Source organism: Scylla paramamosain, chromosome 2 (genome assembly GCF_035594125.1).
Source record: "Scylla paramamosain isolate STU-SP2022 chromosome 2, ASM3559412v1, whole genome shotgun sequence".
NCBI classification, from domain to species: Eukaryota; Metazoa; Arthropoda; class Malacostraca; order Decapoda; family Portunidae; genus Scylla; species Scylla paramamosain.
Genome location: NC_087152.1, coordinates 26,244,317 through 26,269,316, shown reverse-complemented (window position 1 = coordinate 26,269,316; position 25,000 = coordinate 26,244,317). Strand labels below are relative to the sequence as shown.

Below are 25,000 nucleotides of genomic sequence, written 5' to 3'. Positions count from 1 at the left end.
ATATATATATAATAAAAAAAACTTCCAGCAAGAAGGAAAGGTAGATGTTGACAGACAGAGCTGAAAGAGTTTGACTAGGCAAGGTGCAAGCACGGAGGCACAGTTTCAGAGAACAATAGGAGGGACCCCATCAGGTCTATAAGCCTTCCGAGGGTTTAGGCCAGCGAGGGCATGGAAAACATCATTGCGAAGAATTTTAATACGTGGTATGAAGTAGTCAGAGGGTGGAGGAGAGGGAGGAACAAGCCCAGAATCATCCAAGGTAGAGTTTTTAGCAAAGGTTTGAGCAAAGAGTTCAGCTTTAGAAATAGATGTGATAGCAGTGGTGCCATCTGGTTGAAATAAAGGAGGGAAAGAAGAAGAAGCAAAGTTATTGGAGATATTTTTGGCTAGATGCCAGAAGTCACGAGGGGAGTTAGATCTTGAAAGGTTTTGACATTTTCTGTTAATGAAGGAGTTTTTGGCTAGTTGGAGAACAGACTTGGCATGGTTCCGGGCAGAAATATAAAGTGCATGAGATTCTGGTGATGGAAGGCTTAAGTACCTTTTGTGGGCCACCTCTCTATCATGTATAGCACGAGAACAAGCTGTGTTGAACCAAGGTTTAGAAGGTTTAGGTCGAGAAAAAAGAGTGAGGAATGTACGCCTCCATGCCAGACACTATCACCTCTGTTATGCGCTCAGCACACAAAGACGGGTCTCTGACACGGAAGCAGTAGTCATTCCAAGGAAAATCAGCAAAATACCTCCTCAGGTCCCCCCAACTAGCAGAGGCAAAACGCCAGAGGCACCTTCGCTTAGGGGGATCCTGAAGAGGGATTGGAGCGATAGGACAAAATACAGAGATGAGATTGTGATCAGAGGAGCCCAACGGAGACGAAAGGGTGACAGTATAAGCAGAAGGATTAGAGGTCAGGAAAATGTCAAGAATGTTGGGCGTATCTCCAAGACGGTCAGGAATATGAGTAGGGTGTTGCACCAATTGCTCTAGGTCGTGGAGGATAGCAAAGTTGAAGGCTAGTTCACCAGGATGGTCAGTGAAGGGAGAGGAAAGCCAAAGCTGGTGGTGAACACTGAAGTCTCCAAGAATGGAGATCTCTGCAAAAGGGATAAGAGTCAGAATGTGCTCCACTTTGGAAGTTAAGTAGTCAAAGAATTTCTTATAGTCAAAGAAGTTAAGTGAGAGGTATACAGCTCAGATAAATTTAGTTTGAGAGTGACTCTGTAGTTGTAGCCAGATGGTGGAAAACTCACTCAAGAGCATGGGCACGAGAGCACATCAAATCATCGCGCACATAAATGCAGCATCCAGCTTTGGATAAAAAATGAGGATAAAGAAAGTAGGAGGGAACAGAAAAGGGGCTACTGTCAGTTGCCTCAGACACCTGAGTTTCAGTGAGGAAAAAAGATGAGGTTTAGAAGAGGAGAGGTGGTGTTCTACAGATTGAAAACTAGATCTTAGACCACGAATGTTGCACAAGTTAATGAAGAAAAAGATGAGGGGGATGTCAAGACACTTAGGGTTCTTGTCAGAAGAGCACTCTGACATGGGGACATTTGTGGTCCCCTCCCCAGATGGGGACTCTGAGGCTGGTGTAGGAGTCACCATGAATTTTGAAATTATGAGTGAAAGGCGTGTGTGTGTGTGTGTGTGTGTGTGTGTGTGTGTGTGTGTGTGTGTGTGTGTGTGTGTGTGTGTGTGTGTGTGTGTGTGTGTGTGTGTGTGTGTGTGTTATTAGGTGCTTGTAGTTTTGTGTGGAGGAAGAGAGTTGTCTTTAGAGGGCAGGCTGTGACTGCCCCCTTGTGTTGTGAGACACAAAGGGAAACGTTCAGTGAGGTCACAGCTGGGTTTAATGATAAGTTCACAGCACCCCCTGAACAGTGCTTTAGACCTCACTGGGAGTAATTATCATTTTGGCAGGTGCCTACTGCCTCCTCCAGTAAGTATGGTACTCTATTTCCTGACATCAAAGGCACCCTCCCTCTCTCTCTATACCATACTGACAATTACACATAGGGTGGCCTGGACAAAGCCCCCCCCACACAAACATACACACACATACACACACACACACACACACATACATACATACACGTACATCATTCAAACTTTTAGCAATAATAATAATAATAATAATAATAATAATAATAATAATAATAATAATAATAATAATAATAATAATAATAATAATAATCTATTTATCTACATATGTACCATGCCAGCAATCTCACACAGACTAACTCACACACACACACTAAATAACAGACCAAAACTATGTCAAAAGATAATAAAAAGACAAATGGACCAATTTTTTGGAAGATAATTAAATTCTTACAAACTGTCAAATTGATTTTATAAAGGGGAGAAGTTGTCTCACCAATGTGTTGTGCTATTATTGAAGAGTGATTCATATAATACAGGAGAGAGAGAGAGAGAGAGAGAGAGAGAGAGAGAGAGAGAGAGAGAGAGAGAGAGAGAGAGAGAGAGAGAGAGAGAGAGAGAGAGAGAGAGAGAGAGAGAGAGAGAGAGAGAGAGAGAGAGAGAGAGAATGGTTGAGCAGACTGCATTTACCTCCACATTTAAGCAAGTTTTAAGCTATTTAATGGTCAAGCTTTGGTTGGCATTCCCTCCAGAGACTAAAGATGTACTGAGTGAAAACTTTGTCATTAGGTTTTCTTGGTGTGGTTTAAACAAAGGCAGGACTAATGCATGGGTAAATGAACCATTATTTATGTAGGATCTTGAGGTGCACCACGGCAACATTGAAGCCCCAACAGGCCGAGGTTTGTAGCTGATATCAGAGTCCTCAGTTGACTGTTTACAGGAAGAGTGTGGCAGCAACCTCAGACTGACAGACAGGTGAGATGCTGATGGTCAAGTAAGTCAGCTGCCTCATTTTTAGCAATGCCTGCATGAGTGGAGCCTAACTGTGTATCTTTTCCATGCTAACAAGGCAAAATTACCACTTATGACCTGGAGTAACAAGGGGCTAGACTAATAAAGATGCTGGAGGTGACTCAGAATGTGAGCTAATGAGAGAGAGAGAGAGAGAGAGAGAGAGAGAGAGAGAGAGAGAGAGAGAGAGAGAGAGAGAGAGAGAGAGAGAGAGAGAGAGAGAGAGAGAGAGAGAGAGAGAGAGATTTAATAAACATCTCAGATCTTTGGGTACCATAAACATACCCAGATCTTTGGGTAGGTCTCATTCCTACCCAAAGATCTGAGCTCTTTCCGTAGGTGGAAGAAAGAAAACACACACACACACACACACACACACACACACACACACACACACACACACACACACACACACACACACACACACACACACACACACAGTTCATAATATCCCTCCAGATCCACCCAACATTGCTGGATAAAAACATCCCTGACCAGGATTTCTACCTTCTCTTACAATTCCACGTTTGAAATGTTGGCACATGACGTGGCATTTGATACGAAGGTAGGCAAGAACTAACCTATCTAAAGCACTCCTATTACTGTAGTGCACATGACCTCTGAGTGCCTCCCAAGTTGTTCCATGACTGGCTAGCATTTTGTGTACAGGGAGGGAGACACAAGCAAGTCTTGTGTAGCCACAATATACTGTATATGGTGAGACACTATCATTTTTTCCCTAATTGTACTTTTAGTTTGCAGCTTTACAATAACATCCTCATTTAAATATATTCTGTCATCAGATCTTATAATTCAATACACTGTACTTATTAAAATAAATATTCGTTCAAAGAGGATGCTACGATTTATCTTCGACCCGCTCGGTCCGGCAATGATGGTGCTCTACGGATCGTCGCGCATCAAGACGCTCGGTGCCGTCGGAGTGACAGAGAAAGCAGGTGAAAACAAAAGGCAACTGAATGTCAGCTTATGCACATGTCTGAATGGCTGGTGAGTGCTACTGCTCTGCTGGTCAGCCCCCAGCTCTGCCTTGCCTTCCCTACCCAACAATATCCTTCCCAGCTGTAGCATTAACACTCAAAGGCAAGACAACATAGGACTGCAGTGACTGCCTGCATTGTGGTTCATTTACCTACACTACAACATCAAAAGCTACACTCAAATTATCTTTTACATAGATTTATACTAACTCCTTCCCTACATGGTGGTGCATCCTGATATTTAAAATGGACTGTGAAGCAGCACAGTTAAATCAGAATGTAGTTCAAACTTTTAAAATGTGTAAGTTGTTCTCAGACATCACCTTGCCTCTTCATTAAAGAAAGAAGAAAAAAAAAGTATGGAGGAGGAAGACAAATTCATAATAAGTAGGTACAAAAATTAGCTTAACTAGCAAATATGAATTATTAGTTCAACCTCTAACAAACCTTTACAAAAACAGCACAACTCCAGTTCCCAGCGACAACTGGTTGGCTGACATAAGAAATTTATAACTTATTGTAAACATTTACAAGAAAGCAACAAAGCAAAGACACGTTTACTTGACGTTAGCCAAAAGCCGAATGTTGTCCAAACACGATTCACGTCATCACGTCAGCAAACGTCACCCTTCCATCCACCGCAAGAGAACAACAAGTTACGAGCGGCTCTGACAACAAGAGATGCAGCAAGTGCACGTGCACGTGTACTCGCAGAGTACATGTGTCACATTTTCAGTCCATACCAAAATTTGTAATTAATGTGTAACATTTGGAAGGCAACCGTGCAGAATGAATCGGACAGGTGCAACAAACGACAGCGTGGTGAAAGGGTGACCAGAGCCTTCCAGCAGCCTCCCTGAGCCTCACCTTGCAGTCTGCTGTGAGGCAAGAGAATGCCACACTGTCCTCCTCAAAGCGGATCATCGTGTGTTCACGTTCCGGGCCTGCCGGGAAGTAACATTAAGTGCACGTCAGATTTGCAATGGGATCTCAAATTGACTTACTTATACTAATACTTCTATTGTTATTACTATTATCATTGTTTATATTGCTTCTTGTCACATCCGTGCTCTTAATAACTTAATTCCATGCTTTCAGATTCTGCTTCCAGACCAATCTTCATTCTACTTTCCGGCAGATCTGTAGTGAAAATGTTCAAAATCTGATGAAAAAAAAAAGTGAAGACAATTGTAAAAGCCTATAGATAAGCTAAATATTAATAGATTTTAAAAAAGGGGAGTAAATGCTTATGTGGTGAGGTGTGTGGTGAGGTGGAGTGTGTGGGTGGAGTTTGGTGTGCTCTTCACGGAATGAAGACAGGCAGCAACACACCTTCATTGTGTTGTGGTGCCACGTCTTGATGTGGTCACCACTGCCAGCTTCCATCCTCATTATCCTACTGAAGGCCACACCCAGCAACTCCTTACGCTGTAACAATGTGTAATGTAAATAATGAAGGCCACTTGTAACGAGGGAGCTACAGTGCTACCACAACACACTTGATGACAGGCAGAACAAGGAGAACAGGTGGACATCCTACATCTTTAGCTTAAAATACGGTTGCATCTCTCTCTCTCTCTCTCTCTCTCTCTCTCTCTCTCTCTCTCTCTCTCTCTCTCTCTCTCTCTCTCTCTCTCCGCACCGGCAGGGGCCTGAAGGGTACGCTGCACACCTTACACGAGGAAGAGACACAATTTCAGGTCTGCTTCTTTCATTAATCACACACACACAGACATAACTCTTTTTTATTATTACTTTGTGAAAACTGAGAATATGTTTAATTAAACATATGGACTCCAAATTGCATCAATGTTTGTTTCTTAGGTCAACTTAAAAAACTGATTGCAAATATAAAATTTTCTTTTTCAATTATCAAAAACAAACAGTCAAAGAGCACTGATAATTTAATAGTGCACTATGAGCTTAAAGTGATGCAAGATCACTGAGATTCAGCCAAGCAATGGATTACAGGTTATATTACAACTGCAATGTGATAAGAATTATCTTTACACATCAAACTCTTTATGATTTTCACAAAAAAAATCAACAAAGTGCAATGGAGGGATCTGAATGATTTCAACACTTGATATCACATTACTCAGCGTGGTGTCCTGAACCAGAACATTTCAAACAAAATGACATTTGTGCAAAATGACGACAATCATATCAACAGTAAATATGAATGTTCTTCACAGAAACAGTGCTTAATGTGCTACCGACAATTAAATACAGCGAACGCGGCGAGAGCAGTGCCGTGCGGAAGGCTTCGGAACACCAAGAATTAGTGAACGCACAACATCCTGCTTGTCGGGGTTTACGTGCCGAAAGGAGCACAAAGCATAAGGCGCGTCTTTCCGTGTCAAGATGAGTACGAACAAATACTGTTCAAAATTTCAAATCGGAATAAGGTCATTTCAAATAAAAGGAATATATAAAACAATATATGAATACATCTTTTAAGTTGTATCATCTCAATACCTGGGGTAAACAGCAAGGAACACAAAGGAAGGTTGCTTTTCACATCAAGTGAAGTGAGTCTAAGTGAGCCTGAAAAGGCCAACACTCAAATCTACAATCACAGCTCTTGCCAATGTTAAAGACAAGAAGAAGAAGAAGAAAAAGGAGAGAGAGAGAGAGAGAGAGAGAGAGAGAGAGAGAGAGAGAGAGAGAGAGAGAGAGAGAGAGAGAGAGAGAGAGAGAGAGAGAGAGAGATCCTTCTCCTGGCCTTCGAAGTGCTAAGGTCAAGCCACCTCTCACCCAAGAATCTTCACTTCCTCTTCCTCCTCTTTCTCCTCGACTCAAGATGGAGGGAGATGTACGGCCGCCGATTGACTAAGGCAAAGACATACAGTGGCCATTGATATCACTAGTGTGTATGTGTGTGTGTGTGTGTGTGTGTTAAGGAATGGGACACCTGTACACACACACACACACACACACACACACACACACACACAACATGACTATCACCAGATCCTAAAAAAAAACAAAAAAAACATACAAATGCGAGCTTTTCAAAATTTGTTAACCCCAAATTTATATGCAGATTTCGGCGTTAAATCGTTAACCAATTGCGATATTTTATAGTGCAGCGAAGTTTCATCGGCCGGGGAGAGGGTGGGAGAGGGGAGGCTGGGAGAGAGGATAGATCGGAAGGGCGAGAGGGGGAAACAGAGAGAGGGGAGAGGGAAGGGCAAAGAGGAATGGTCTGCAGGTGGAGGGAGGGAGGGAGGGAGGGCGAGAAAAACAGTGTGTGGGCAGCGTATGAAAGGCGGAGAGAGAGAGAGAGAGAGAGAGAGAGAGAGAGAGAGAGAGAGAGAGAGAGAGAGAGAGAGAGAGAGAGAGAGAGAGAGGATCGGGAGTACAAGAGAGGTATAGGGAGGGGTGGAGGGAGAGAATAGAGGCATGGAGGTGAGAAGGATATGGACTATGGGGGAGGGAGAGCAAGGAGAGGAGAGGAGAGTGGAGGTTGGGGAGGAGGGAGGCCTGGGAAAGAGGAGAGGAGGTTGGGGGTTGTTGAGGAGGGAAGGGAGTGAGGAGCTGCCCGGACGACTGGTCAAAAATTATCACAACCAAAAATTAGTAGATTGTGTAATGCTGTCTGTGTGTGCGTGTGTGCGTGCGTGCGTGCGTGCGTGCGTGCGTGCGTGCGTGCGCGCGCTCATACCAAATACAAACGAGATCACTCACCTGATGTGTTTTATCATCCGCCCCCATCACCCGGTCACCCGCACCCTGCCCTCCCTCCCCACATCCCGGCCCCACACATCCCGCCCACGCACCCCGCCTGACCCACCACACCACCAACACCACCACCACCACTACTGGTTACACTGTCAAAATTATAGGCATTCACTAATACTTGCATCTGACGGGCCGCTCACTTCATTCTCCTCATCACGTTCTCTTGTGTTGATGAGACCGCGCCTCAGCCTCAGGTCCAGCCGCGGGACAAGCGCTCCTCGCCTGGGAAGTTGTGCCACACGCCCATACGTCCACGGCACGCCACTGTGCTTACTGATTCCGGCCCTTTAATTCTGCCACCTGGTAACTGTCACTAGGGATGCTCTCGCTCCCTGATTGGTTCATGTATTCCCGTTTTTTTTTTTTTTTTAATTTGGGCAGCAAATTGGCTCTTACCAAAATCTATATTTAGTAATAAGACACTAGGTTATTCTGGCCTTCATAACCTGATGTCTTATATATAAAATTTTGACGGAAGGATATAATTTATCTGCATCACATTTTAAAGAAAACGGAAACACTGAGGCCAATCGGTCAGTAGCAGTGTTACCATGCTCGCGTGTCCTCAGCTGGCAAAACTGAGGAGCGTTCATATCGAAATTGAGTGGCGAAGCTTCATTTGCTCTGAATCGTGACTGTATGAATATGTATCTGAGATTTGTGGTCGTAATAAGAAACGGGTGTGAGAATGACAATGCAAAGATTTAATGGCCGCTGCAATTTGAAAAAGGGATACAGTCAGGTGCGGGTTTGGCTGAAGTGGAGTGAAGGTGGGTGATGCATTCATTGCCTCATTGCCTCACCGCCTCCCTGCCTTGCGTCACTGCCACGGCCAAAAAAAACATTGTTGCTCTGCTAGAATGATCGACAAGTGGCACCGGTAACTGTGTTAGAGGCCTCGCTGAGGGATTCCTCACTGACAGAGGCACGCCCCTGGCCTGACGGGTCACTGGCAGGGTAACAGCGTTGGTCTCTGCTCTGCCAAGGACATGGGGCAGTCTCATTCTCCCAGGGGGCGAGGGGCAGCCCTGACTTGATTCCAGAGGCAGGTGTGGCCCTCTTGTTTCCCTTTAATCTCCTTGGCACTGAGGTCCGATGGTTAAACGGTTTGGTATTTCAATTATCTTTAACAGTAATAGTGGAAGTCATTACTATTTTAAAAGGTGTTTTCAAGATTCTAGTGATAATTTAACAAAGATCGTCATTGAGAGAGCCACCCATGAGAATCTGACTAATCATCTCTGTAGCCTTTGGAAAAATAACCCTTATGAGAAAACTCAGGGTTTAGAAATACGTGGCTATAACATCGAGATAAAGTGGCCTCCTTTGTTTTTCCTTCCCTCCCATCCTTCCACCAAATCTAAGGGAGGCTCAGCAAGGCACCTCCTCCTCTCCTCCGTGGCTCTAAATTAATAGTGTTATTCCCACACACACACTCCCGCCTCCCCTCTTTACAGGCTGGTTGCAATTTACAGGCTTTTTGTAACATTCCTTCCCTGCCTCCAGAATGTAAGCAGACCTGTTCGATGGCTCTAATTTGCGTGCCCTTGCTGAGGTCACGACGGTGAGCAGGGAACGGCGTGTGTCTGTGTGTGTGCCCTGTATGTTGGCTGTCCTGTCTTTGTCAGATGTACCGCGCTCCGGGACAAGAGAAAACAAGGAAATGAGAAGACGGAAAGACGAGAAGACAAGGAGAAGAGAAGACGAGGAGACGAGGAGATGGAGAGACGAGAAGACGAGAAGACGAGGAGACGAGAAGATGAGAAGACACAGGTGAAAGAAAAAAGAAAAAGCTGTGGTGTAATGTATGAGATCTGGAAGGTGTGTATGTGTGTGTGTGTAACGAGGACCACAGGAGTAGATGAGAAGCGGTTCATATGAGGGAATGAAGCATCGCTTCCTACATCGATAACACACACACACACACACACACACACCATGGGGATCTGATGCTTGAATAGTCCTCGTGATCAAGGCTCGTGAGAAGGTGTGTGTGTGTGAGTGTGTGTGGGTGGGTGGATGGGTGCGTAGGTGCGTGAAGGGAGTGCAGGAGGGTGGGACAGGGAGAGAGAGGGAGAGAGAGAGGCACCACCACGTTCGGCTCCTTCCGCTGCGGTCCGATCGAGTAATTAGCCAGCAGGGGTTAATAACGACCGCTGAATAGGATGTGCCCTTCCTCACCCTGGGCCGGAATATTGGCTCCACCGCGCCCCTCGAGCTACGCCAGGCGGGGGAGGGCAGGAGGAGGGTGAGGGCGGCGCGGGAAGTGTCACCTCTTTGGAATTATTAGTAACTGTCTTGTTCTCGTATTTACTTGGATCTAATTGTTTACCTGTGTCTGTATTCGTATATTTGGATCAGCTTCTTTGTTTCTATTCGTCTGTTTTTTTTTTTTTTATCTCCTATTGATCTATCTGTGATTTTTATAATTGTATTTATCTGCTGTTTCGAGCTACATGTCTGTCTATTCGTCTGTTTGCAGTTCATATATCTGTATGCATCTCTGTATTTCAGTCTACCTGTTTATTCATCTACCTATCTATCTATCTATTTATCTATCTATCTACATATGAAATCATCTTATCTTTCTTCTTTCGTCTCAAAACACACACACACACACACACACACACACACACACACACACACACCTGCAGCAGGGAGGGAAGGAGAGAGGGGGACAGGGAGGTGGCGCCGCTACCTGGGCCCATAAATCACCTTATTTTATTCGCTGCGTCAACTCGTCTCTCCTCGTTTATAATATACTTTTACTTCAAATGCAAAAATATGTGATAACCACAGCGCGCCGACACACACACACACACGGCGGCAATAATATGACCTGCTCCATTACATTCTTCCTTCCTCCACTGAAGACATTCTCGTGAAATCAAAAGTCACAGCAGCAAAATGCCTAAATATATGTCCAGGAGAGAGAGAGAGAGAGAGAGAGAGAGAGAGAGAGAGAGAGAGAGAGAGAGAGAGAGAGAGAGAGAGAGAGAGGGGGGGTGAGGAAAGGGAAAGAAACTAAGAGAAACTAATAACTAGAAGATCGAGTTCCTTTTTTTTAATAATATACAAATTTATGGATGGGAATGATAGATGGATATAGGTAAGCATGTTTGGGACAGGGACTACAACGTGTAGGCCTAATGGCTTCTTGCAGTTTCCTTCATTTTCTTATGTCCTTATGAAACCTACACATAACGCAGCCGTGGTGGGCGTCAGGAGGCCTCGTCACTATACATAAGCTGCTTCGCTAATTAACCACTGTAAGCTCGAAAGTCGCACAGCACACTGGTTCCACTAATAGCGTAATGCACAATAATGATAGGAGGGAATGGAGAGATGCTTTAAATCGTCACAATCAGGCGAGGAGCTGCAAGGGAAAGGAGTCTGATGTGTCGAGAATAGCATCTTATTTCAGTGTAGCATTTCACCACCAGATGAAAGAGACCTTAACCCATTCGTTGCTAGACACAGTGCTTCCTACAATGCTACAATGCTCACCTACAGCTTTTTTACGCACTTGATTCTCGTACTACCTTCTTTTAAATATTTATTTACCCTAGAAAGAACAAAATTTATTTTCTCCTTTTTTTTCAGTGTCTCTGCAAACATATCTTTTACAGTCCCCTGAAGGGTTAAGGACAACCAAAGCAGTGAAAATGTTGTAAGATATTCTATATACTACTCAACCACGGGAGGAGGAATAGAAGCGGAAAACAAGAATGAACGAGAGGTTGTTGCAAGTGTACACTGCAGAAGGAAATAGAAGGGAAAAGAACAAGGAGAGAGAGAGAGAGAGAGAGAGAGAGAGAGAGAGAGAGAGAGAGAGAGAGAGAGAGAGAGAGAGAGAGAGAGAGAAAGGGGGAAGGGGGGAAGGGTGGAGCATGGCAGGAGGAGTAGGAAGAGAGAGAGAGAGAGAGACGTGAGATAGGCCGGGAGGAGAAGATACACTTACAACAGATAGAGAACAGATGAAGGAAATAACGAGAAGAATTAACGAGGGAGAGAAGAGGAGGATGGACGAGGGTGGGAGGGCGTGAGGCAGGGCGGGAAGAGATGGAAGTAATGCAGAGAGGAATGAGGAAGCTCAGGGAAGGGTGGTAATGGCCTCGAGAGATCAGCTACAATGGTTCCTTTCCCTGACCTGAGGGAGAGAGCGGCCCGCGGCACTCAGGCATTGCAGGTTACGTGGGCGTGAGGCAATCTAGGCATACCTGGAGCTAATCTCTTGACGGAGGCGCTGAAGGAGTTTCCTATATTGATGATAAACTAAGCATTTATTTCTACAAGGAGGCAGGTATATATGTAAATTATTGTTTTTGTATTACGAAACAGCTGTGTGAAAAGAATTAAGTCGAAAATCTGCGGATACCAGGAGCTAATCTCTTGACGGAGGCGCTGAAGGAGTTCCTTATGTTGTTGATAAATATGGTACCGCTAAATTAACCATTGTTTTCGAGAAGGCAGGTTTAGATGTAAATTACTGTAAATTATTCTTTCTTTCTGTCCATCTTTCTCCCACAATGACATACTCTGTTCCAATCTGTTTCAATCTGTTCCACCCTGTCCCACTCTGCTCCTCTCTGTCCTTTTCTGCTCCACTCCACTCTGTCCCTCATCAAAACAAGCCTCACATCCCCCAGTTCATCACCTAAATAACCCACATATTTCGGGCTTCCCTTAATGAGCGCCTGCCGCGTGCACTACCCCTTGTGGCAGAGAAGCGACGGCTGGCGACAGGACATCTGCACTGCACCTCCTGACGAAGAGGCAGAAGGCATGATAGCACGAGTGAGAGGGAAGGAAGCGTGAGGACAGGCGAAGCAGCAGGGAATACTCTAACAACATGCCAGCTAAGGTACTTTTTCCTTTTAACAGCGGGTGCGTTGCAAAGGACTGAAGGAGCGCTAATAAGATGAAGGATGCTTGTGAAGTGTGTAGTGAGTGCAAAGTGGTAGAGGACAGAGAGAGAGAGAGAGAGAGAGAGAGAGAGAGAGAGAGAGAGAGAGAGAGAGAGAGAGAGAGAGAGAGAGAGAGAGAGAGAGAGAGAGAGAGAGAGAGAGAGAGAGAGACAAAGGGACGACAGTGACAAAGACCAGTAGACACATCCACCCACCCACACCCACCCACTCACACACACACACACACACACACACACACACACCACACCACACACACACACACACAAACACACACACACACACAGACGGACTGAAAGACAGACAGACAGACACAGAGGAGGCTGCCACTTAGTCCGCAGCCGTATCCCTGCCCCGCCTTTGTCACCCTCTCCACGATTGCTCTTAAAATTTAAACTCCTTATTGTTACACATTCTTCTCCCGAGGAGGTGTTGTGAATAGCCATTGTTTCCAGGCATAAGGGGATGCTTTTATCACATTCCACACCGGGGTAGCGCGTGGCCCGGGCCTCCTCCCGGCCCTTACTGATACGCATTTACTGTACATGGGTCTTAGCCCAGTGTCACGAAATAGTTTGAGCTCTCCTTCTTGTTAATCCATCGCTAGAATCATAAAAAGCTTACTTAAAAACTCTCATTACGGCTAATTGCAAAGGCCACAAGCATTGTTATGGTTCTCACTAGTCTTTCCCCTATCAATGATGCAGTATCCTTGTTAATCTGCCACTAGAATCATAAAAGCTGCCTTGAAAACTCCCGTTACGACTGATTTCAATGGCTATAATCGTAATTGGGTTCTCATGGGTCTCTTTTTATCAATGAAAACAGCAATAACGCTGGTAATTTTTTAAGAAGCTATTACCGAATGGCCGAAGAACACTCACATGCTTCCTATCAATCTAATCTCCGACGGCGACTGCATCGGGAGCTCTGGAAGGCGGCATGAGCCTTTACAAAGGTGTCACTTGAAAAATCTGCCTGCGCCATTGCGGGAGGGAACCGATTAACTAAGACTCCACAAATTCAACCCTTTGACTACCATGGGCATTCTTCACTAACCTCTAAAACTGTGTAAAAATAGTTTGCGTGAAGGAAGTTAATCTTAGCTTTTTTCAGACTACAAAAATATTTAAGAGAGCTTAGTACGTAAATAAGTTTCTAAAGATCTGTTCGCGAAAGGATAGTTTTACCACGACTGCTTTCCGTCACTTCAGGCTAAGAACGTTAAAAAAAGTGCACGGGTGATGTGGTGCAGAGGACGAAAGCTAAATATAGAAAGCAATACACACATACCCGCCCCCGAGTCAGGCGGATCAGGGTAGGCGTAAGGGTGTGTGGGCGGGTCCCTCGGGTCACTTGGGCGACGGTGGCATGAATACACGATACACTCGATAATTATTCATGTAGCGGGCACGGTAGATCACTGAGTCCTGTATTCCCACACGTTTCGCCGCCTCATAGCGACTACTGGTAACTTCATAGCGATAGAAAAGATACTGCGGTTTTCAATGGTGTTTTTATGATTCTACTTATAGTTTAGCAAGAATTTCGTATGATTAATAGGAAAAACATCCATGAAGACCTAAACAATAATAATAATAACTACTACTACTACTACTACTACTACTACTACTACGTACTACTACTACTACTACTACTACTACTACTACTACTACTGTCATCACATAAGCCACCACTGTAAGAATCACTTCACGAGGAAATCAAGACCCGAACAAAAGATCTGTATGAAATAGAAATGTTTCATAGAGGGACTGCCACGTGTAGGCCTGATGGCTTCTTGCAGCTTCCCTTATTTTCTTATGCTCTTATGTTCTTATCTATCAGCTGAGGTCCCGGTGCTCCAGTCAAGGGCAAAGGTTATCTACGGAGTTCGCAGAGGAAAAAATAGTTCAGTGTATGGGAAAAAAAAAAAATCATTTCTATTCACCAGTCTTATAATGATGTTCAGTGACTAGAAAAAAAGGCCCTTTCCCATCCTCTTCCTCCTCCTCCTCCTCCTCCTCCTCCTCCTCCTCCTCCTCCTCTTCCTACTCGTCATGCTTCTCCCACTCATCCTTCTCCTTCACTCGCTACTCCTTCCTTTCTCCTTCTCCTCCTCCTCTTCCTCCTCCTTGTCATGCTTTTCCTTCCTTTCTCTTCCTCCTCCTTCTCCTCCTCCTCCTCCTCCTCCTCCTTCTCCTCCTCCTCTTTCTCCTTCTCCTCCCCCTCTTCCCCCTCTTCCTCTTTCTCCTCTTCCTTCTTCTCTTGTTATTCCACATCTCCCTCTTCTTGCTTCTCCTCCTTCTCTTCCTCTTCCTCCTTCTCCTCCTCCTCCTCCTCCTCCTCCTCTTCCTCTTTCTTCTCTTCCTTCTCTTCTTGTAACTCCACCTCTCCCTCCTCCTCCTCTTCCTCCTCCTCTCCCTCCTCCTCCTCCTCGTTCTCTTCCTCTTCCTCCTCCTTCTTACTTCTTTTCTATAGCGGTAACACTAATGGGGCGGGACAAAAGGACAAAATACATGCACTATACATTATAAACCTCAAGAAAACCCCTAAAAGTCGTGGCCTCGCGTCCCATAAAGGAGAGTCACGTAGCGAACACTGGAGTTGGATGGAGATGGCAGTAGGAGTTTTTGTTATTATTTTTTACGTGAGTGTTAAGAAGTCTAGATAGGTGTGAAAAATATGACGAGAAGTAGGGATTTTTTTTATCAGTTAGTCTGGTGAAGAGCACAAAATATATAAGTAAATAGATAAATGAATAAATAAGTAAATAAATAAGTTAGTAAATAAATATATAAGAATGTGAGGGTAAGAGTTTAAAATCAGGTTACATTAGATTAGATTAGGTATTATCAAGCAGATTTCCCTCCTTCCTCTCTGAACCAGTTTAGAAAAAGTCATCCTTATGAGAAAGTGCTTCAAGTGTTCCTGCTTATAACACGTCAAACGCCTTCACGAGGTGAGAAGTTCAATCATTCGCATCTGAGTACTTCGAAACAAGACTCCAAGAGGCAACGGAACGGAAGGAAATGAGAAAATAAGCTCAAATAACCGAAACAGTGAGCTGAACGAAGATTACTGGGAGGGCGACAGGAGGTGAAGGACAGTTTGACGCTCTGGAGTTTCACATACCAGGCCGAGGCAAGGAAGAAGGAAGGAGGGCAGGGACGCACTTGTAATTAATCTTATCGTCTCGTCCCTCCTTCGTTGGTGGCGGGGTCCCTTGGCTGGATTATACACTGAGAGATTGATGCGATGCGATGGGTACCTAGGTAGATAGATGGTGAGAGAGAGAGAGAGAGAGAGAGAGAGAGAGAGAGAGAGAGAGAGAGAGAGAGAGAGAGAGAGAGAGAGAGAGAGAGAGAGAGAGAGAGAGAGAGAGAGAGAGAGGCTGATAAACACACAGACCAAAGAAGAACAAAGAAAGAGATGAAGACAGACGAAATTACCTAGAATCACACACGCACACACACACACACACACACACACACACACACACACACACACACACACACACACACATTCATATATCTACGTACACACGAAACACACACACACAAACACACACACATATACAAACAAACATACATACATACATTAACATTCACCCACGCATGGAATTTCAGTGTTAAGCTAAATAAAACCATCGCGGAGGAGAACGGCCTGAAAAGTTCCATTTATATCACCACGGGGAAAACTCCCTTCGCCTCAAAGTGGTTTGCAGATACAGCACTCGGCACTTCGGGAGAGAAACGCGGCTTTGTCAATGAGCTGCTGGTACTTATTGTTTGTGGAGGAGGAGGAGGAGGAGGAGGAGGATGAGAAGGAGGAGGAGGAGGAGGAGGAGGTTAGATGTTGATGGTTACTGTGGTTATTTCATATTATTTCTCTCTCTCTCTCTCTCTCTCTCTCTCTCTCTCTCTCTCTCTCTCTCTCTCTCTCTCTCTCTCTCTCTCTCTCTCTCTCTCTCTCTCTCTCTCTCTCTCTCTCTCTCTTCTCTGGAGTGGGACACGCGGCTTATTTTTGGGTTACTGATGTGTTTCCTTAACCCAAGTGACATTATGGCCAATTGTGGTGCGTGTGCATGGAAATATACCGAAACACACACACACACACACACACACACACACACACACACACATAGATAGATAGACAGATAGATACAATGTTTGATTGCTTGATCGCATGAGTTGAGTGACCGACTTATTGACTGACAGACACTCACAAATAGATACAGATAGATAGATAGACAGATAGATAAGTAGGTAGGTAGGTAGGTAGGTAGGTAGGTAGGTGGGTAGGTAGGTAAATAAATACATAGCTATACAATGGAAAGAAAATTTGAGAGCAGAGAGAGAGAGAGAGAGAGAGAGAGAGAGAGAGAGAGAGAGAGAGAGAGAGAGAGAGAGAGAGAGAGAGACTCGCTCCGGTCTGTGTATGGAATCCGTGTTTATTCCTCGCATTACTAGGGCCACCATTCTGTAAGGGGAGGAAGACTCTGGGCAGTCAGCCAGCCAGATATAAACATTCTAATGCGGGACTTGCATGACCGCCCCTAATACTTGTCACTCTATTTTTCAGATGTTTGTAAATTACGACGTATTATCTAAATATACAAAACTCTCCGGAGGGAAGAAGATTTTCTCAAGACTCCCCTAGGGATATTACGCAGGGCAAGGGGGAAGTAAGGGTTATATAGGATACGTGGGTGGCAGGGATTGACGTCATGTGGCCCAGGATGCACTGCGGTGTTACTCTTACTTGATGGGGAAAGCGAAGCGGGACAGGCAGACGAATGGTGAGCTTAATGATGTATACAGTGACGGTCAGAAGTAGTGATTTATTGAAGAAGTCATGGTCAGAAGTAATAAAAGCAGACAGATGAGGAACATATTTTTGTAACCGGTGTACAGTCACGGTCAGAAGTAGTGGTAAAGGCAGACAGACAAGTGGTGAGTTTATCAATGTGCGCTCACGGCCGGAAGTAGTGATTTATTGATGTACAGTCACGGTTGGAAATAAAATGTTTTTGCAGTTACCTTCCATATGATTTGCTGACAGTCTATCAGATTTCAAGTTTCGTAGTGGAGCCCTCAGCAGAGAGAGAGAGAGAGAGAGGTCCCTTTTCCTAGATGGACAATCAGGATTACTGCACATAACGTAACGCTAAAGAATTACAGCTGGAAACAATAGCCAACGCAGCACTGCAGTCAAGCCTATTGTTCCTTGAAATCGAGTATCTATGTGCCAATATCACATTCTTCATCACTGTTACCATTGCATTATTTCATTGCCTCCTTGTCTGTATACATTCTTAGCCACCGCATCCTACGCAGCTTAGCCAGAGTGAAGGGGTCTCTCAGGCTATAAGGATCCTATTTTGATACGTTCTCTCTCATAAGAGCTATTTTCAAGGGGAACATAATTAGTCGACATCTGACCAACAGTAATGATTTTACAGTGGGGCGATGGGACCAACAGTGTGAATGGTGTATGTATGAGTGTGTGGTGTCTTGTCTGGGCCACCCCGTGTGGGATTGCCAGCCTGGTATATAGACAGATAGAAAACTGAATAGTGCTGAATGAGTTACACAAGCAAACACATAAAGCGTCAAAACTTGCGCAGGGACACGAACAGTCTCTGAGTCGTTAAATGTTTCATAATGGTGTAGTTATGTTGCACCATACGTGAGATTTGGCTTGTCAGATAAATACATGGAGTGTGACGCCTCGCTGTGACACTATTCTGGGCCGCATCGGAACAAGCAGCGGGGCAGAGGAGAGGCGGGGCGGGGCGGTGGGACGGGGCGGAGAGGTTCCATGATACTCTAAGGCCGCGTTCACACCAAGCGAGTCGCGTCGCGTCAAGTCAAGGCAAGTCATCATGCGTCATGAATCGCCACCCGAGTTTAACATTAATTTGTATGTATATTTGAAAAAACCGTTCACACCAAGCGAGTCGCGTCGCGTCAAGTCACGGCGCGTCGCGTCGCGTCGAGTCACAGATAGGGCTGGACCCATTTTCTACATCAGTCACAGCGAGTCCGTCGTTGCGGGAGCATGATGGAAGTGGAATTCCTGATAAATTTAGTTCGAGAACGCCCTCCCATATATGATCCTAGTGACCAGCTTCTTAAAATTTTCATGTGTCATCCTAAAGTAGTTGTAGAATTTTTCTGGATGGTTCACCAGGTCTGGGAATAGATGAGAGAAGTTTCCAAAATCTGGCCTCTTGATGTTCAGTTCATGGATCCATATTCGTTGTTTCTTCTTACGTCTGCGACGACGAAGCCACAACAAAGCAGCTACTTCAGCCAGGGAACATGCATCCATTCTCCATGAAATTACCCAGGTCACTGAGTGCTGACTTGACGCGGGCTGACGCAGTCGGTGTGAACGGAGATGAGTCAAAATGAATCGCATCAAATGACGCTCTTGACTTGACGCGACGCGACTCGTTTGGTGTGAATGCGGCCTAACCAGACCCCCGTGAAGCAGAGCAGTAATATGCGACCCGGTGACAGCCCGCCCCCACCGCTCGTTTGTTATCTCCCTAACACACACACACGCACACACAAGAGTAATGTGCGTGTATTGCCTCATAACAAAACCGCATTACAAAGTTATACAAGCGTGGCAGGGGACTCCCTTGCGTGTATTGCCTCATAACAAAACCACATTACAAAGTTATACAAGTGTGGCAGCAGAGTCCCTTCAGTGCAATATCAAGCGAGCGGTGGCCGGAGCTGGCGGAGTGGTCAGCGGCCCGTCAGTGTGTGACCAGCGGTGTCGCGTTTTTGTAACATTTTGTAACTCCAAACACTCACTTCTTTCACTATCATGGATGGCAGGGGATGTAATGATGAGGGAAGAGAGTGCATGAAGTCAAAAAAACCTTGCATAGAATATTTTGTCAGTGTGAAATTGTGGGAAGATTGTTATTTGGCTTTGAAAACAATGAAGCTGAGGAAACAAGAGATCTAATATACAGACTTTAGCGAAAGGGAAAGAATCTGGAAAAGGAGATACATAACTATAAGGAAATCTCTAAAGAGCAGACACACACTAAATGCTACACATACCGCTAATGCAATTTTCAAGCCACCAACACCCAGAACTCTTTCATAGTAATTAGAATGCATTCCCGCACATTCCAAGACGAATTACTTTGCGATAGCAACAAACAGCGGAAATAAATGAGCTTGCGTATGCCACCTCGATTAAATGCATTTCAGCTTGCTTAATGAGCCCAGCGCGAATATTTGAACAACACGGCTGTGCAATATTCGCTAATGGAGTTATCACGTAATTATTAAAGGAAAACAATTGCTTTCCGTGACACTTCCTCGGCAATTGATATTAGTGATTATCAAACAAGCCAAACAAGCAGATGATACCTTATCTGTTACGATAAGAGAACCAGTGATACAAACATTCGCCATACTTTTCCTTGAAGCTTCGTCTAATCAATCTAATCTCATAACTCTTAATTAATGAAAGTTCGGGTTACTTTTTTGGAGTCCTTACTTGTATCTTGAGCTCCACCGCAGACACAAAGACGCACCATGGATCATATTCTGAAACGTCTCTGCGTCTTATCTCGACTCGACCGATGAGTGCGTTGATATTTGACGTCAAACTAACCTAAACAGTATTAGATCTTCTAAAGCCAAACTAACAAAACCAAGCTAACCTAAATAGTACTAGATCTCTTAAATTCAATCTAACCTAAACAGTATTAGTGGAAGGCATTCGGGTTCCGAAGTGTGTTTCATGGTGCCGGTGACAGGTTAACAAGGATTCTACACCATCACTGGAAAAAAAAAAAAAAAAAGGAAAAGAAAATGAAAACCCGACTTCTCATCTCTGTAGCCTTTGAAAATAGTCTTGATGAGAACCTAAAGCGTTTCAGAGTACGGGTTACATGAAAACGACACAGATAAGAATGACAACAAAAGTGTTGGCAGTGTCTCGTCACACGCTTGGATTGTGAATGTGAGCAGCTTCAAATTACTACCGGTCGTTACACAACAACACAGAAATCAGTGTGTGCTTATTTATGCATCACTCTGTCATTATACTGTATTACAACTACACTAATCACCTGTATCTCTTAAACCCCCTCTTACACGACACACAATAAAGAGTGTATTTCCATCTCTTAACAGCCAAACTAAATACATGTCGCCCTTTGAGCCTGCCAATAACAAGACAACTTAGAATGCCAATCTGAAGCTTAACATTGTGATCTGTGGCTGCCAGTAACAACACAAGCAGCCTGCACGCCCCGCTGCCTCAGTACACTCAGTTACCTCAGTCCCTCACCACTAGATAACCAATAAGTGCGTTGATATTTGAAGCCAGACTAACCTAAACAGTATTAGATCTTCTAAAGCCAAACTAACATAAACCAAACTACCTAAATAGTATTAGATATCTTAAATCCAACCTAAACAGTATGAGCCAAACTAACATAAACAGTATTAGATCTCCTGAAGCTAAAGTAACCTAAGTAGTATTAGATCTCGTATACTCCTCACATATGCGGACGAAGCACAATAATTATTCCACGTGTATCATCAGTAAAGAGTTAAGTGGTGAGATGGATTTCGCTCAGCTGCTGGTGGTGTGTGGCGATGGTAGTGGTGATGGCGGTGATAGTGGTGGTGGTGGTGGATTGGCGCCGAGGATGGAATGAAGTGATCGAGTGTGCCAACAAGATTATGAAGGCAGGGTGATTATACAGCTGTGTATGAGAGAGAGAGAGAGAGAGAGAGAGAGAGAGAGAGAGAGAGAGAGAGAGAGAGAGAGAGAGAGAGAGAGAGAGAGAGAGAGAGACTTCGAAACATGTAGATTAGCGGGACAGTTTCCAATATTTCATACAAGAAAATAAAAAAAAAAGGGGGAGAAAAGTAAAAACATGATGTAGGGAAGGAATGGAGAAAGGATGGAAGAAAGGAAAGAACGAAGGAACGAAGGAACGAAGGAAAGAAGGAAGGAGGAAAGTAAGGTATGAGGTAGGGAAGGAGGGAAGGATGGAATGAAGAGAGCTGGTTGGTTCATCACGTAGTAAAAAGTTCTTCAGGTTCTCGTCTCTATTAAGGCAGCTGATGATTAAAGGAGAGAAAGATAAATCGATGCAAACTGCTCCCTGATTTCCCAAACGGCTGAATACTCACTTTTTTTTCTAGTCTCCCTCTTACAGCTGAAAAAAGGGGAAGAAACTAAGTTAATCTTTGTAACTACTCTGCAGCGAATATGAAAGGTATGTAATCTCTCTCTCTCTCTCTCTCTCTCTCTCTCTCTCTCTCTCTCTCTCTCTCTCTCTCTCTCTCTCTCTCTCTCCAAAATAGTTTCTTTTGCTCTCTAAGGGCCACTGCTGAGTTCCTTCAATTTAGCCAAAGAGCAACAAAATCCAGAGAGCTATTTAAGATCGTCAAAGGAGATTACAGAACTGCCGAGAGAGAGAGAGAGAGAGAGAGAGAGAGAGAGAGAGAGAGAGAGAGAGAGAGAGAGAGAGAGAGAGAGAGAGAGAGAGAGAGAGAGAGAAGAAGAAGAAGAAGAAGAAGAAGAAGAAGAAGAAGAAGAAGAAGAAGAAGAAGAAGAAGAAGAAGAAGAAGAAGAAGAAGAAGAAGAAGAAGAAGAAGAAGAAGAAGAAGAAGAAGAAGAAGAAGAAGAAGAAGAAGAAGAAGAAGAAGAAGAAGAAGAAGAAGAAGAAGAAGAAGAAGAAGAAGAAGAAGAAGAAGAAGAAGAAGAAGAAGAAGAAGAAGAAGAAGAAGAAGAAGAAGAAGAAGAAGAAGAAGAAGAAGAAGAAGAAGAAGAAGAAGAAGAAGAAGAAGAAGAAGAAGAGGAAGAAGAAGACAGCCCGGGCAGTGTTCGGAGCGGTGTTGTCACCACCACGAAGGTTCGACAGATGGCTCAGGAAATGTTTCAAATTGAGAAGTGCCAACTTTTTTAATTTGGTGTTCGCGACGGTTGGACCTATCAGAGAGAGAGAGAGAGAGAGAGAGAGAGAGAGAGAGAGAGAGAGAGAGAGAGAGAGAGAGATTAATGTTACTTTCCTGAGGTAAAACTCTTCTGAGCAGTTAGTTTTACATTCCAGCAGAGAGTTTCCTTCTTCTTCTTCTTTTTTTTCATGTATCTTTATATAAGTTAATATTTTCTTACTTTTCCTTTTGTTATTTGAATTATTTCCCTCCTTTCCTTTTTCTCTTATTTTTTTTCTACATTTTCATTTTTCATTCTACTTTTCCTTCCCAACATAGGTTATAGTGAAGACCTTGTATCATTTATTTACTAAGGATGAAGAACAATCACAGACGCGCCCTTTCATACAAAAAACCCAAGCTGTACAGTTGTTCTGGTGTGAATGTGAAAGGTCATTACTGCGTGACCCTTAACGACGTCTAGATGGTCCGCCGAGACTCCTCGTAGGAGCAGGACAGTTTGATTCACTCGTAGTTCAGGAGGTTCGCCTTTGTAACGCCACTCGCTCGTTTTCTTTCCTTCGTCCAAATAACCCGTCTTTCAATTTTTATTCTCCTATCTTCTTGAATTTATGTCCTTTTATATGTTCTGTATTTTCATTATCAAGTGTCTGCCTGTTGTGTCCCCCTCTTTCTTTTCGTATGAGGAGCCACAGTCATTACAGGCCGTGATTTGCTCCTGACGCTGCGCACTTCTACTTTAAACGTCTCAGCACGCTGGAATGACGACACCAAAACATGCAAATGCTGCCTCGCCTCGCCTTGCTTCTGACTCTCGCCGAGCTCCCTTAACAGTCCCTCTGGCACTTTTGTCTCCTCGCACACAGGAGGCGGCAATTCGCTGGCCTTTTCCCTTCCTTTATTGGCCTGGGTGTATCTGTGTAAATCTTGAAAACGGAGTGATGTAGATGCGAGGGTCACCAGGTGTGTCTCGCCTGGGAGGGTCCTCAGCACCCTGCCTCCATCGCTCTTCACCCTCTCTTGCTGCGGCCCAAAGCTGCTTCACTCGAGCACCTGACAGCCCCTCGCACCGCCCCTCGCCTTTTCTAACAACTGCACTGCTACGGAATTTCAAAGCTACGTGATTTCTTTTCTGGAAACACGCGACGCTGCACCTTCTGTGTGAAGTGTCCTGTGTGTGCGTCGCTTGTTACTCTCCGCCACCACCACCACGACTTTATATCACTCCTGGCCAAATAGAGCAGTCCTGCATTTCATTCCTCAACCCTTTTATTCCTCGATTTGATAGACGGAATCTGAGAATACCTTATTTCTTTTCATCTCATTTTGATTTCGCTCTCTCCTCCATGTATTCAGTTCTTGGATGCATGGAAAACTACGCGGTTCCTTTGCCTCGGAAGTCTGATTGTACGCACACACATTCTCCCTCCCTTCGCTGAGTCGCTTCCATGTAAGATCCAATACCGCCTGTTATCCTGTTAGCGCGGCAGCGTCTTAAGGGGCTCGAGCTGGATTTTTCCCTAGTGTGTGTGTGTGTGTGTGTGTGTGTGTGTGTGTGTGTGTTTCAAAGAACTTGACGTTACTGAAAGATATTTTGGCAGAGAAGTAAGTAAAAGATTCTCCGGAAGTTACTAGCAACAACAACAACAACAACAACAACAACAACAACAACAACAACAACAACAACAACAACAACATAAACAACATAAACAACAACAACAACAACAACAACAACAACAACAACAACGAGAGAGAGAGAGAGAGAGAGAGAGAGAGAGAGAGAGAGAGAGAGAGAGAGAGAGAGAGAGAGAGAGAGAGAGAGAGAGAGAACAGCGCGCACCTCACCCAAGCATGAAAGAAAGCAAGACAATGTGGCGCATCGATAATTTCGCAGACACTCCCCGTATCACTCTCGTCCTGCACTTTACCCTTACCGCAGAGTACACGGGAGCCCGCCGAGCCTCCCCTCCCGCCCTGGGCCCGCCAACATACAGGAGCACACGGCAAGGCGACACAAAGGCCGGGAAGAGCACCGCACTCAAAGAAGGAAAGATAGAAGAGTCGATACTACAGGAATGCAATCAGGAAGGCGCAACAAAGCTCCCGATAACACAGGAAAGCTTGCAAATATAGCTGCGTACATTGCCATACATCGCTGTACTATAAAAATTAACATGAGGGAGGAACAAACATTAACAGACCTGTATGATATGGTTTGATTTACTGTTTCAATTAAGCATGAACTATTGATATGGAAGGCGCGATGTAAATTCTATTAACTATTATACTTTGGGTTACTCCCGTTAGGTGTGGTCACAGCGAATTATTCGTCTCCATCTTTCTCTGTCTGTTGCGTCTTCAGTTATATTCATCATCCGCTTGTCTTCCTTCAGTGCATCCAATAAATTTCTCTTTGGTCTTCCCTCAGCTTAGTTGGTTTATAACCAGCACCCTCCTCCCCAGGTCTCTCCTCTGCACACCAGCCAC

The 25,000-nt window shown here is 44.5% G+C and overlaps 1 protein-coding gene across 7 annotated transcripts in view; it reads right to left on the bottom strand.

The window, feature by feature from the left end:
- Positions 1–25,000, bottom strand: part of LOC135112375 (uncharacterized) — a 51,440-nt gene that overhangs the window by 7,195 nt on the left and 19,245 nt on the right. For 6 of the 7 annotated variants that reach the window (XR_010274316.1, XR_010274317.1, XM_064026803.1 and 3 more), the window contains one exon: positions 4,765–4,841. The exons of the other annotated variant lie outside the window; for it this stretch is intronic. Coding sequence is in view for 4 of the 6 variants with exons in the window: in XM_064026803.1 (XP_063882873.1) it covers positions 4,765–4,841 (77 nt within the window). In the remaining 2 variants the exon portion in view is untranslated. The remainder of the gene's footprint in view (positions 1–4,764; positions 4,842–25,000) is intronic. 7 annotated transcript variants of the gene reach the window in all.